We start from the raw sequence: 14,639 nt of genomic DNA, 5'->3' as shown, positions 1-14,639 counted from the left end.
AACTATACTGAACAAAAATATAAACGCAACATGCAACAATTTCAAAGATTTTACTGAGTTACAGTTCATATAAGGAAATCAGTCAATTGAAATTCATTAGGCCCTAATCTATGGATTTATATGACTGGGAATACAGATATGCATCGGTTGGTCACAGATGCCTTAAAAAAAAAAAAAAGTAGGGGTGTGGATCAGAAAATCTGTCAGTATCTGGTGTGACCAGCATTTGCCTCATGCAGCGCGACACATCTCCTTCACATAGAGTTCATCAGGCAGTCGATTGTGGCCTGTAGAATGTTGTCCCACTCCTCTTCAGTGGTTGTGTAAAGTTGCTGGATATTGGCAGGAATTGGAACACGCTGTCGTACACGTCGATCTAGAGCATCCCAAAAATGCTCAATGGGTGAGTATGCAGGCCATGGAAAAACCTTGACATTTTCAGCATCCAGGAATTGTGTACAGGTCCTTGCAACGTGTAGCTGTGCTTTTTCATGCTAAAACAGGTGATTTCAGTGGCTGAATGGCACAACAATGAGCCTCAGGATCTCGTCACAGTATCTCTGTGCATTCAAATTGCCATCGATAAAATGCACTTGTTTGTGCACTCTGTTCACAACGTTGACATCAGCAAACTGCTCGCCCACGTGATGCCATACACGTAGTCTGCGGTTGTGAGGCCGGTTGGACGTACTGCCAAATTCTCTAAAACGACGGAAGCGGCTTATGGTAGAGAAATTAACATTAAATTCTCTGGCAACAGCTCTGGTGGACATTCCTGCAGTCAGCATGCCGATTGCACGCTCTGTGGCATTGTGTTGTGTGACCAAACAGATTTTAGAGTGGCCTTTTATTGTCCCCCGCACAAGGTGTAATGATCATGCTGTTTAATCAGTGTCTTGATGGATTATCTTGGCAAAGGAGAAATGCTCATATGTATGTAAACAAATTTGTGCATATCATTTGAGAGAAAAAGCTTTTTGTGTGGAACATTTCTGGGATCTTTTATTTCAGCTCATAAAAAATGGGACCAACACTTTACATGTTGCGTTTATATTTTTGTTTAGTGTAAATATAATTGTTGATATTCATTGCCAGGGGTCTTTTTTTATGCCTTTTTAATACTTATTCTGGTAGATGTTGTCTAAGACCACTGTTTGACCAGAAATCAAAGCCTATGCTTATAACTGTGGGAAATGGTTGAACATATTTTACATGCCTTAATATCTCAAATATAGACTCTTAGCTTTTTGCTCCTATGACCTTCAGATGTTGATGCTCATGGGTCCTTTTAGATGAGAAAGCCCTGACGTAATCGTCAGCATGTAACCAAACTGTAGTAACGTTAGCAAGCAGGATGTTAACAGGTTCTGTCTTGTTAGTCATCTAGCCAAGTCATTCAGAGGAAAATTATCTAACACCTTTCCATCTCTCTCTGTTTTTCTCGCTATCTATTCTTTCCATTGTTTGCTCTTGTTGTCTCTCTCTCTCTCTCACCCACTCACTCACTCAAATTCAATCTGCTTTAATGACATGAATGATAGTCAATGTTGCCAAGGTGAAGTGATGCACCTAAATATTATGACAACAACAGCGACAACAATAATAGTAGCTATAATACTAAATAATCCAAAATAAATACATATATTTTTTCACAGACACACAGTGACTGATAGTTCTCTCTGTGTCCTCCCATACAGCCCTCTCTGCTGAAAGCCATCTTCAGTGTGGACCCTAATGAGTTCTCTGTGTCCTCCCATACAGCCCTCTCTGCTGAAAGCCATCTTCAGTGTGGACCCTAATGAGTTCTCTCTGTGTCCTCCCATACAGCCCTCTCTGCTGAAAGCCATCTTCAGTGTGGACCCTAATGAGTTCTCTCTGTGTCCTCCCATACAGCCCTCTCTGCTGAAAGCCATCTTCAGTGTGGACCCTAATGAGTTCTCTCTGTGTCCTCCCATACAGCCCTCTCTGCTGAAAGCCATCTTCAGTGTGGACCCTAATGAGTTCTCTCTGTGTCCTCCCATACAGCCCTCTCTGCTGAAAGCCATCTTCAGTGTGGACCCTAATGAGTTCTCTCTGTGTCCTCCCATACAGCCCTCTCTGCTGAAAGCCATCTTCAGTGTGGACCCTAATGAGTTCTCTCTGTGTCCTCCCATACAGCCCTCTCTGCTGAAAGCCATCTTCAGTGTGGACCCTAATGAAGTCCGCTCCCTCATATTCAAGAAGGAGGATGTCAACGTGCAGGTAACATTACTGTACACACACAGACAGGAGTCAGCCAGTCCATAAGTATCTCTTGCTCTGAATTGCTTGCAAATCCATCAACTCCTCATCTCCTCTTCACCCTTCATCTGCAATGATTGTCAAAGACTTGACAGGTGGAAGCTCATCATTAGGCTGGCTTTCCTGGTCAGTTCTCATCATTAGGCTGGCTTTCCTGGTCAGTTCTCATCATTAGGCTGGCTTTCCTGGTCAGTTCTCATCATTAGGCTGGCTTTCCTGGTCAGTTCTCATCATTAGGCTGGCTTTCCTGGTCAGTTCTCATCATTAGGCTGGCTTTCCTGGTCAATTCTTTCAGACCAGTGCATTGAAGGACAGGAAGAGAGGACAGCGTTTTTAGACAATTGAGGAATAGCCAATGTGTCTGTACTCTCGGTGTCTTACTAAATCAATGTTGAGAGGCCAGAGTCTTTCAGAGTCTTTCAGCCAATCAATCAGGAACTAACCTGCCCTTACCTTTCTTCTTTTCAACTCCCTTTCTGTTCAGCCCCGTCATCCCTCCCTCTCACCCCCCCGTCATCCCTCCCTCTCACCCCCGCGCCCTCTCTCTCTCCCTCTCACCCCCCCGTCATCCCTCCCTCTCACCCCCGCGCCCTCTCTCTTTCCCTCTCACTCCCCCGTCATCCCTCCCTCTCACCCCCGCGCCCTCTCTCTCTCCCTCTCACCCCCCCGTCATCCCTCCCTCTCACCCCCGCGCCCTCTCTCTTTCCCTCTCACTCCCCCGTCATCCCTCCCTCTCACCCCCGCGCCCTCTCTCTCTCCCTCTCTCCCTGCCGTCTTTTCTCTCTCTCCCAACCCCTCTCTATCTACTCCCCCCGTCTCTATATTGCTGGGGTCATCAGAGACATTTTGGTCTGATGTTTGAGTCAGCAGTTTTCAGTCTGACCTATTACAGGCCTCCCTCTCCATCATGTGACTTTGTTTACGACCTACGGTACTCCCCTGATTGCCCTCTGCTGCATGGAGAGAACAAGAGATGGAGGGAAGCAGAGAAAGAGAGAGGGAGGGAGTTAGACTGGGGGGTTAGAGAGAGGAATGGGCAAGGGATAGAGATGCAGAGAAAGAGAAGAGGGCGGCAGGCAAGTAATGGAGAAATGCAGAGAACGAGGAAGAGGGGGAGGGCATGGAAGGGAGGGAGAGAGAGAGCTGGAATTGATTGTTCCGTCCATCCAGATTGACTAGCGTGGTTAGTTAGTTCTACAGAGAGGACCTGCTTTGTATGGTGAGACAGACGGTAAAACATCCTCATTACAGAAATGAAGAGGGGTACTCTTGTAGTCACTCATCGGTCACTCTCACACCAGCGAGACACACACAGGACCACTGGTCGATAGGCCACCCCCCAGGGAGAGCAGAGGGAATGTGAGAGCAGTGGGAGGAGAGAAATCCCTCCATCATCCTGCCTTTATTACCTTGTTCCCTGGCTCCCTGGTGGCCTGACAGAAGACTGGCCAAAACTACACACACTGACCAATGATTGGCCACAACAATCTAACACACTGTCAACCTTTCCTTTCTGAGTTAATTGCAGGTGAAAATGAAGATGCTCTCTTAAACAGTTGATTGTGACATCTTTGGGCGGTTTCCCGTATACCAATTAAACCTTGTGCTGGATAACAAAGAAATGTCAATGGAGACTCTCCATTGAGCTAGATTCTTTTGTCCAGGACTAGTCTTAATCTGTGTCCGGGAAAGCTGCCCAAAGATGTTGGGTAAGAGGAGTGGAGGAGTGATGCTGTCATTAGTCTAGTGAGATCCCTGCCAAGTACAGTAGTAGTTGACCCAGCTGCCCTGCAGTGTCTACCAGACTCCTGGAAATGAGGAGAGAGGGGAACAGGGAGAGAGGGGAACAGGGAGAGAGGGGAACAGGGAGAGAGGGGAACAGGGAGAGGGGGGAAGTCAAGTCATCCACTTGGTTGTGATCCAGGAAGCTACCCTGTCACACTTGGCTGGCTGCGCTGTTGTGTGGGACATAGTTGTGCTCCCTCTTGTCTACTGGCAGCATAGTGAGAAGGTGTGTGTGTGTGTGTGTGTGTGTGTGTGTTCAAGTTTATTATGAACATTGACGCTAGTTTGAAATGAGATGTACCTCCCTCCTAAAATGAACATAAAAGGTGTGTGTGTGACATTTGTTTCTGCTCTGGTCTCTACCAGGACAGTGAGAAAAGGACCCCGCTCCACGCTGCAGCCTACCTAGGAGACGCTGACATCATCGAACTCCTCATCCTCTCAGGTACACATCTCACCTGTCTGCCTGTCTGCCTGTTGTACTGTACCTGTCTGCCTGTTGTACTGTACCTGTCTGCCTGTTGTACTGTACCTGTCTGCCTGTTGTACTGTACCTGTCTGCCTGTTGTACTATACTTGTCTGCCTGTTGTACTGTACCTGTCTGCCTGTTGTACTGTACCTGTCTGCCTGTTGTACTGTACCTGTCTGCCTGTTGTACTGTACCTGTCTGCCTGTTGTACTGTACCTGTCTGCCTGTTGTACTGTACCTGTCTGCCTGTTGTACTATACCTGTCTGCCTGTTGTACTGTACCTGTCTGCCTGTTGTACTGTACCTGTCTGCCTGTTGTACTGTACCTGTCTGCCTGTTGTACTGTACCGGTCTGCCTGTTGTACTGTACCGGTCTGCCTGTTGTACTGTACCGGTCTGCCTGTTGTACTGTACCGGTCTGCCTGTTGTACTGTACCGGTCTGCCTGTTGTACTGTACCGGTCTGCCTGTTATACTGTACCGGTCTGCCTGTTATACTGTACCGGTCTGCCTGTTATACTGTACCGGTCTGCCTGTTATACTGTACCGGTCTGCCTGTTGTACTGTGTCTGTCTGCCTGTTGTACTGTGTCTGTCTGCCTGTTGTACTGTGTCTGTCTGCCTGTTGTACTGTGTCTGTCTGCCTGTTGTACTGTGTCTGTCTGCCTGTTGTACTGTGTCTGTCTGCCTGTTGTACTGTGTCTGTCTGCCTGTTGTACTGTGTCTGTCTGCCTGTTGTACTGTGTCTGTCTGCCTGTTGTACTGTGTCTGTCTGCCTGTTGTACTGTGTCTGTCTGCCTGTTGTGTCTGTCTGCCTATTGTACCTGTCTGCCTGTTATGTTGTACCTGTCTGCCTGTTGTACTGTACCTGTCTGCCTGTTGTACCTGTACCTGTCTGCTTGTTATACCTGTACCTGTCTGCTTGTTGTACCTGTACCTGTCTGCCTGTTGTACCTGTCTGCCTGTCTGCCTGTTGTACCTGTCTGCCTGTTGTACCTGTCTGCCTGTTGTACCTGTCTGCCTGTTGTACCTGTCTGCTTGTTGTACCTGTCTGCCTGTTATGTTGTACCTGTCTGCCTGTTGTACTGTGTCTGTCTGCCTGTTATACTGTGTCTGTCTGCCTGTTATGTTGTGTCTGTCTGCCTGTTGTACTGTGTCTGTCTGCCTGTTGTACTGTGTCTGTCTGCCTGTTGTACTGTGTCTGTCTGCCTGTTATGTTGTGTCTGTCTGCCTATTGTACCTGTCTGCCTGTTATGTTGTACCTGTCTGCCTGTTGTACTGTACCTGTCTGCCTGTTGTACCTGTACCTGTCTGCTTGTTATACCTGTACCTGTCTGCTTGTTGTACCTGTACCTGTCTGCCTGTTGTACCTGTACCTGTCTGCCTGTTGTACCTGTCTGCCTGTTGTACCTGTCTGCCTGTTGTACCTGTCTGCCTGTTATGTTGTACCTGTCTGCCTGTTATGTTGTACCTGTCTGCCTGTTGTACTGTACCTGTCTGCCTGTTGTACTGTACCTGTCTGCCTGTTGTACTGTACCTGTCTGCCTGTTATACCTGTACCTGTCTGCCTGTTGTACCTGTCTGCCTGTTGTACCTGTACCTGTCTGCCTGTTGTACCTGTACCTGTCTGCCTGTTGTACCTGTACCTGTCTGCCTGTTGTACCTGTCTGCCTGTTGTACCTGTCTGCCTGTTATGTTGTACCTGTTGTACTGTACCTGTCTGCCTGTTATACTGTACCTGTCTGCCTGTTATACTGTGCCTGTTATGTTGTACCTGTCTGCCTGTTATGTTGTACCTGTCTGCCTGTTGTACTGTACCTGTCTGCCTGTTGTACTGTACCTGTCTGCCTGTTGTACTGTACCTGTTTGCTTGTTGTACCTGTCTGCCTGTTATGTTGTACCTGTCTGTGTGTTATATTGTGCCTGTTATACCTGTGCCTGTTATACCTGTACCTGTCTGCCTGTTATACCTGTACCTGTCTGCCTGTTTGTTGTACCTGTCTGCCTGTTTGTTGTACCTGTCTGCCTGTTTGTTGTACCTGTCTGCCTGTTTGTTGTACCTGTCTGCCTGTTTGTTGTACCTGTCTGCCTGTTTGTTGTACCTGTCTGCCTGTTATGTTGTACCTGTCTGCCTGTTGTACTGTACCTGTCTGCCTGTTATACCTGTACCTGAATTTGGTCACAGCAGCCAATGTTGACATCAGCCATTGATGGAGAGGAAATAATAGGGAGAGAGATGTGGAGGATGTTTCCCTGTGTGTTGTGATGGAACAGTATCAGGTGATGCCATGGTCTATTTTAACCCCTTACACACATGGGCCTCTCAAAGGATCATGGGGGTTTCCCCTAGTAGCTCGTGGGTCCCCACCCACTCTCTGTCAGAGGAAAGGTAACCTTTTCTCTCCCTGTGTTTTTTTAGGAGCCAGAGTAAATGCTAAAGACAATAAGTGGTTAACTCCTCTTCACCGAGCTGTTGCCTCCTGCAGCGAGGTAACACAGACTGTCACTCACACCACACACACACCTTCATCAATGCTCTTTCTCTAGATCATGCTGCATCAGTCTTGTTGAAACAGTGATTATGTCAACTCTCTTTCTCTCTGTGTGTGTGTGTGTGTGTGTGTGTGTGTGTGTGTGTGTGCACGCAGGATGCAGTGTGTATGTTGATAAAACACAGTGCTGATGTGAACGCGCGGGATAAGAACTGGCAGACTCCTCTCCATGTTGCTGCCAACAACAAGGCTATCCGCGTTGCCGAGGCCCTCGTCCCATTGCTTAGCAACGTCAATGTGTCGGACCGGGGTGGACGTACCGCCCTGCACCATGCTGCCTTCAGCGGACACCTGGAGGTAACACACACACATTCACACAGCCCTGCACCATGCTGCCTTCAGCGGACACCTGGAGGTAACACACACACATTCACACAGCCCTGCACCATGCTGCCTTCAGCGGACACCTGGAGGTAACACACACACATTCACACAGCCCTGCACCATGCTGCCTTCAGCGGACACCTGGAGGTAACACACACACATTCACACAGCCCTGCACCATGCTGCCTTCAGCGGACACCTGGAGGTAACACACACACATTCACACAGCCCTGCACCATGCTGCCTTCAGCGGACACCTGGAGGTAACACACACACATTCACACAGCCCTGCACCATGCTGCCTTCAGCGGACACCTGGAGGTAACACACACACATTCACACAGCCCTGCACCATGCTGCCTTCAGCGGACACCTGGAGGTAACACACACACATTCACACAGCCCTGCACCATGCTGCCTTCAGCGGACACCTGGAGGTAACACACACACATTCACAGACAAATTAGTTGCCGTTTCATGAGGCTAGTATGACTTCGTGTGTGTGTGTGTGTGTGTGTGTGGGTCTCAGATGGTGAAGCTGCTTCTCTCCAGAGGAGCTAACATCGACGCCTTTGATAAGAAAGACAGGCGAGCCATCCACTGGGCTGCCTACATGGGTAAGAGATATAGACTTTACAGGGATTATAATGTTAAAACGCTTGTATCAATACATTTTGATTTGATGATTAGATTTTTTCTACAAACAAAATGATATGAAATAGTATGCTAACAAATGTTATGAAATGGTATGCTAACAAATGTTATGAAATGGTATGCTAACAAATGTTATGAAATGGTATGCTAACAAATGTTATGAAATGGTATGCTAACAAAATGGTATGAAATGGTATGCTAACAAAATGGTATGCTAACAAAATGTTATGAAATGGTATGCTAACAAAATGTTATGAAATGGTATGCTAACAAAATGGTATGAAATGGTATGCTAACAAAATGGTATGAAAAGGTATGCTAACAAATGTTATGAAATGGTATGCTAACAAAATGGTGTGAAATAGTATGCTAACAAAATGTTCTCTTCCCCTTTCTCCCTCCCTTTCTTCCTCTCTTCCTCTCTCTCTACATCTCCCTCCAGGTCATATGGAGGTGGTGAGGTTGTTGGTGTCGAGTGGAGCAGAGATAGACTGTAAAGATAAGAACTCTTATACTCCTCTACATGCCGCTGCCTCGAGTGGGATGACTACCACTGTCCAATACCTGCTGGGGCTGGGTGTACAGGTACACACACATCATTCAATACCTGCTGGGTGTACAGGTACACACACATCATTCAATACCTGCTGGGTGTACAGGTACACACACATCATTCAATACCTGCTGGGTGTACAGGTACACACACATCATTCAATACCTGCTGGGTGTACAGGTACACACACATCATTCAATACCTGCTGGGTGTACAGGTACACACACATCATTCAATACCTGCTGGGGCTGGGTGTACATTGTTTATTGAGATACACAAACTAACTGCTGCTCGCTCCCTCTCTCCCCCGCCCTCGCTCCCTCTCCCCCCCGCCCTCTCTCCCTCGCTCCCTCTCCCCCCCGCCCTCGCTCCCTCGCTCCCTCTCCCCCCCGCCCTCGCTCCCTCTCCCCCCGCCCTCTCTCCCCCCGCCCTCTCTCCCCCCGCCCTCTCTCTCTCCCTCTCTCCCCCCGCCCTCGCTCCCTCTCCCCCTGCCCTCGCTCCCTCTCCCCCTGCCCTCGCTCCCTCTCCCCCCGTCCCTCGCTCCCTTTCCCCCCGCCCTCGCTCCCTTTCCCCCCCGCCCTCGCTCCCTCTCCCCCGCCCTCGCTCCCTTTCCCCCCCGCCCTCGCTCCCTTTCCCCCCCGCCCTCGCTCCCTCTCCCCCGCCCTCGCTCCCCCGCCCTCGCTCCCCCGCCCTCGCTCCCTCTCCCCCGCCCTCGCTCCCTCTTCCCTCGCTCCCTCTCCCCCCCGCCCTCGCTCCCTCTTCCCTCGCTCCCTCTCCCCCCGCCCTCGCTCCCTCTCCCCTCGCTCCCTCTCCCCCCGCCCTCGCTGCCTCTCCCCCCGCCCCTCGCTGCCTCTCCCCCCGCCCTCGCTGCCTCTCCCCCCGCCCTCGCTGCCTCTCCCCCCGCCCTCGCTCTATCTCCCTCCGCCCTCGCTCCATCTCCCCCCGCCCTCGCTCCCTCTCCCCCCCCGCCCTCGCTCCCTCTCGCTCCCTCTCCCCCCGCCCTCGCTCCCTCTCGCTCCCTCTCCCCCCGCCCTCGCTCCCTCTCCCCGCCCGCTCCCTCCCTCTCTCTCCCTGAATCTCTCTAGATAAACCAGGGTAATATTTATGGTAACTCTGCTCTCCATATGGCCAGTTATAATGGCCAGGATGTGGTGGTCAACGAACTCATAGAGGCTGGAGCCTCCATCAACCAGGTACACATTTGTTGGTGTGTGTGTTGGTGTACGTGTGTTGGTGTGTATATTGTATCTTTATCTCTCTCTCTAACAGGTGAATGAGAGGGGTCTGTCTGCGCTGCACTTCTCAGCCTGTTCCCGCCAGGGGGCGCTGTGTCTGGAACTACTGCTTGGGAACGGAGCTAACGTCAACATCAGGGTACACACACACACTGCTCCTAGGCCCACAGGGTAGTAGTGGGACATATGGTGTGGGGTGTGAATAGGAAGGTTTATAGCACAGGGAACATCACCCAGTCCTGATCTGAATAGGAAGGTTTATAACACAGGGGACATCACCCAGTCCTGATCTGAATAGGAAGGTTTATAACACAGGGGACATCACCCAGTCCTGATCTGAATAGGAAGGTTCATAACACAGGGAACATCACCCAGTCCTGATCTGAATAGGGAGGTTTATAACACAGGGGACATCACCCAGTCCTGATCTGAATAGGAAGGTTTATAACACAGGGAACATCACCCAGTCCTGATCTGAATAGGAAGGTTTATAGCACAGGGGACATCACCCAGTCCTGATCTGAATAGGAAGGTTTATAACACAGGGAACATCACAGCTAATAGTTAATTCTTTTGACAAACAGAATGAAATGTCTTGCTTTCTTTCTCTCTTTCCCCCCTCCAGAGTAAGGATGGAAAGACCCCTCTCCACATGGCAGCGGTCCATGGAAGGTTCTCTCGTTCTCAGGCTGTCATTCAAAACGGTGAGGCCCGCCCCAAAACACCACACACACACTCACTGCTATTGGTCTATTAATATTTCAAACACCCTACTATTTGCTCTTTGTGTGTGTGTGTGTGTGTGTGTGTGTGTAGGTGCGGAGGTGGACTGTGAGGATAAAAATGGGAACTCTCCCCTTCACATCGCTGCTCGCTACGGACACCAGTTACTGATCAACACTCTGCTCACACACGGAGCCAACACCGCCAAGTAAGACACACAACACACACACACATATATACACTGAGTGGTCAGTTTATTAGGTTCACCCATCTCTTATTGTGTCGGACCTCCCTGTAGCCATGAAAAGATTAACCTGGTCAGCAACAATGTTCAGATACACTGTGGTGTTCAAACATTGCTCAGTTGGTACCAAGGGACCTAACGTGTGCCAGGAAACTATTCCCCACACCATTACACCACCAACACCAGCCTGTACCGTTGACACCAGGCCAAATGGGTCCATGGACTCATGCTGCTTAAGCCAAATTCTCACTCTGCCTGTCAGCATGATTCATCAGGAAACGGGATTCATCGGAACAGGCAATGTTTTTCTACTCCTCAATTGTAGGAAGGGTTTTAACAGCCTGATCAATACACAACTGCACTCTAAAATGTTACGTTTTGTCACACAACACAATGCCACAGATGTCTCAGGTTTAGAAGGAGCGTACAATTGGCATGCTGACTACAGGATTAACCACCAGAACTGTTGCCAGAGAATTTAATGGGAATTTCTCTACCATAAGCCGCCTTCAACGCCAGTTTAGAGAATCTGGCAGTATATCCAACCGGCCTCACAACCGCAGACCAAGTGTAACCACGCCAGCCCAGGACCTCCACATCCGGCTTCTTCACCTGCGAGATTGTCTTGAGACCAGCCAATCGGACAACTGATGAAACTGAGGAGTATTTCTGTCTGTAATACAGCCCTTTTTTGGGGAGGAAAAACAAATTCTGATTGGCTGGGCCTGGCTCTCCAGTGGGTGGGCTTAGCTCCCAAGTGGGTGAGCCTATGCCCTCCCAGGCCCACACATGGCTGCACCCCGGCCCAGTCATGTGAATTCCATAGATTAGGGCCTAATACATTTTATTTCAATTGACTGATTTGCTTCTATGAACTGTAACTCATTAAAATTGTTGCATTCTGTGTTTATATTTCTGTTAAGTGTATATACAGTGCATTCAGAAAGTGTTCAGACCCCTTGACCTTTTCCACATTTTGTTACGGTACAGCCTTAATTCTAAAATGGATTAAAGTTTTTTTCCCTCATCAATCTACACACAATAACCCACAATGACAAAGCAAAAACAGGTTTTTACACATTTCAGCAAATAAAATAAGAAATGATATCACATTTACATAAGTATTCAGAACCTTTACTCAATACTTTTTTGAAACACCTTTGGCAGAGATTACAGCCTCGAGTCTTCGTGGGTATGATGCTACAAGCCTGGCACACATGTATTTGGGGAGTTTCTCCATTCTTCTCTGCAGATCCTCTCAAGCTCTGTCAGGTTGGATGGGGAGCATCGCTGCACAGCTATTTTCAGGTCTCTCCAGATATGTTAGATCGAGTTCAAGTCCGGGCTCTGGCTGGGCCGCTCAAGGACATTTGGAGACTTGACCTGAAGCCACTCCTGCGTTGTCTTGGCTGTGTGCATAGGGTCGCTGTCCTGTTGGAAGGTGAACCTTCGCCCCAGTCTGAGGGCTCTGGAGCAGGTTTTCATGAAGGATCACTCAGTACTTAGCTCCATTCATCTTTCCCTTGATCCTGACTAGTCTCCCAGTCCCTTCTGCTGAAAAACATCCCACAGCATGATGCTGCCACCACCATGCTTCACTGTAGGGATGGTGCCAGGTTTCCTCTAGACGCTTGGCATTCAGGCCAAAGAGTTCAATCTTGGTTTCATCAGACCAGATAATCTTGTTTCTCGTGGTCTTTGAGTCCTTTAGGTGCCTTTTGGCAAACTCCAAGAGGGCTGTGATGTGCCTTTTTTACTGAGGAGTGGCTTCCGTCTGGCCACTACCATAAAGGCCAGATTGGTGGAGTGCTACAGAGATGGTTGTCCTTCTGGAAGGTTCTCCCATCTTCACAGAGGGTCTCTGGAGCTCTATCAGAGTGACCATCGGGTTCTTGGACACCTCCCTGACCAAGGCCCTTCTCCCCCGATTGCTCAGTCCAGCTCTAGGAAGAGTCTTAGTGGATCCAAACTTCTTATATTTAAGAATGATGGAGGCCACTGTTCTTGGGGACCTTCAGAAATGTTTTGGTACCTTTCTTTAGATCTGTGCCTCGACACAATCCTGTCTCGGAGCTCTACGGACAATTCCTTCTACCTCGTGGCTTGGATTTTGCTCTGAAATGCACTGTCAACTGTGGGACCTTATATAGACAGGTGTATGCCTTTCCAAATCATGTCCAATCAACTGAATTTACTACAGGTGGACTCCAATCAAGTTGTAGAAACATCTCAAGGATGACCAATGGAAACAGGATGCACCTGAGCTCAATTTCGAGTCTCACAGCAAAGGGTCTGAATTCTTACGGAAATAAGGTATTTCTGTTTTTTATTTTTAATACATTTGCAAACATTTCTATAAACCTGTTTTTGCTTTGTCCTTATGTGTGTAGTTTGAGATTTCTTTTAAAAATCAATTTTAGAATAACGCTGTGATGTAAAAAGGTAAGGGGTCTGAATACTTTCCGAATGCACTGTATATCGATAGATAGATGGATGGATACACACTACCATACAAAAGTTTGGGGTCACTTAGAAATGTCCTTGTTTTTGAAAGAAAAGCACAAAAAAAATCCATTTGAAATAACATAAAATTGATCATAAATACAGTCTAGACATTGTTAATACTGTAAATGACTATTGTAGCTGGAAACGGCTGAACTTGCCTCCCACTCCTCTTTCTATTCTGGTTAGAGCCAGTTTGCGCTGTTCTGTGAAGGGAGTAGTACACAGCGTTGTACGAGATCTTCAGTTTCTTGGCAATTTCTCGCATGGAATAGCCTTCATTTCTCAGAACAAGAATAGACTGACAAGTTTCAGAAGAAAGTCTTTGTTTTTGGCCATTTTGAGCCTGTAATTGAACCCATAAATGCTGATGCTCCAGATACTCAAGTAGTCTAAAGAAGGCCAGTTTTATTGCTTTAATCAGAACAACAGTTTTCAGCTGTGCTAACATAATTGCAAAAGGGTTTTCTAATGATCAATTAGCCTTTTTAAAATGATAAACTTGTATTAGCTAACACAGCTTTCCATTGAAACACAGGAGTAATGTTTGCTGATAATGGGCCCTGTAGATATTCCATAAAAAATCAGCTGTTTCCAGATACAATAGTCAATTACAACATTAACAATGTCTACACTGTATTTCTGATCAATTTCATGTCATTTTAAAATACAAAAAATTTGCTTTTCTTTCAAAAACATGGACATTTCTAAGTGAACCCAAAATTTTGAACGGTAGTTCAAGTTTGGACACACCTACTCATTCCAGGGTTTTTCTTTATTTTTACTCTTTTCTACATTGTAGCATAATAGTGAAGACATCAACGCTATGAAATGACACATATGGAATCATGTAGTAACCAAAAAACTATTTAACAAATCAAAATATATTTTATATTTGGATTCTTCAAAGTAGCCACCCTTTGCCTCTCAACCAGCTACACCTGGAATGCTTTTCCAACAGTCTTGAAGGAGTTCCTACATATACTGAGCACTTGGTGGCTGCTTTTCCTTCACTCTGCGGTCCAACTCATCCCAAACCATCTCAATTGGGTTGAGGTCGGGTGACAGTGGAAGCCAGGTCATCTGATGCAGCACTCCATCACTCTCCTTCTTGGTCAAATAGCCCTTACACAGCTGCCGAGGTGTGTTGGGTCATTGTCCTGTTGAAAAACAAACGATTGTTCCACTAAGTGCAAACCAGATGGGATGGCGTATCGCTTCAGAATGCTGTGGTAAACATGCTAAATAAATCAGACAGTATCACCAGCAAAGCACCATCACACCACCACCTCCATGCTTCATGGTGGGAACCACACATG

General features: G+C 47.8%; 1 protein-coding gene across 2 annotated transcripts in view; it reads left to right on the top strand.

The window, feature by feature from the left end:
• The window catches only part of LOC115173885 (serine/threonine-protein phosphatase 6 regulatory ankyrin repeat subunit A), a 49,790-nt gene that overhangs the window by 22,183 nt on the left and 12,968 nt on the right, over window positions 1-14,639 (top strand). For both annotated transcript variants that reach the window (XM_029732371.1, XM_029732370.1), the window contains exons 2-11: window positions 2,158-2,241; window positions 4,432-4,510; window positions 6,953-7,023; window positions 7,182-7,382; window positions 7,939-8,026; window positions 8,506-8,648; window positions 9,702-9,809; window positions 9,886-9,990; window positions 10,477-10,555; window positions 10,668-10,782. In XM_029732371.1, the coding sequence (XP_029588231.1) occupies window positions 2,158-2,241; window positions 4,432-4,510; window positions 6,953-7,023; window positions 7,182-7,382; window positions 7,939-8,026; window positions 8,506-8,648; window positions 9,702-9,809; window positions 9,886-9,990; window positions 10,477-10,555; window positions 10,668-10,782 (1,073 nt within the window). The remainder of the gene's footprint in view (window positions 1-2,157; window positions 2,242-4,431; window positions 4,511-6,952; window positions 7,024-7,181; window positions 7,383-7,938; window positions 8,027-8,505; window positions 8,649-9,701; window positions 9,810-9,885; window positions 9,991-10,476; window positions 10,556-10,667; window positions 10,783-14,639) is intronic.

The sequence above is a fragment of the Salmo trutta genome, chromosome 34 (genome assembly GCF_901001165.1).
Source record: "Salmo trutta chromosome 34, fSalTru1.1, whole genome shotgun sequence".
Classification (NCBI taxonomy): Eukaryota; Metazoa; Chordata; class Actinopteri; order Salmoniformes; family Salmonidae; genus Salmo; species Salmo trutta.
Note: the sequence above shows the minus strand (reverse complement) of the source record. Positions and strands in the feature narration are given on the sequence as shown.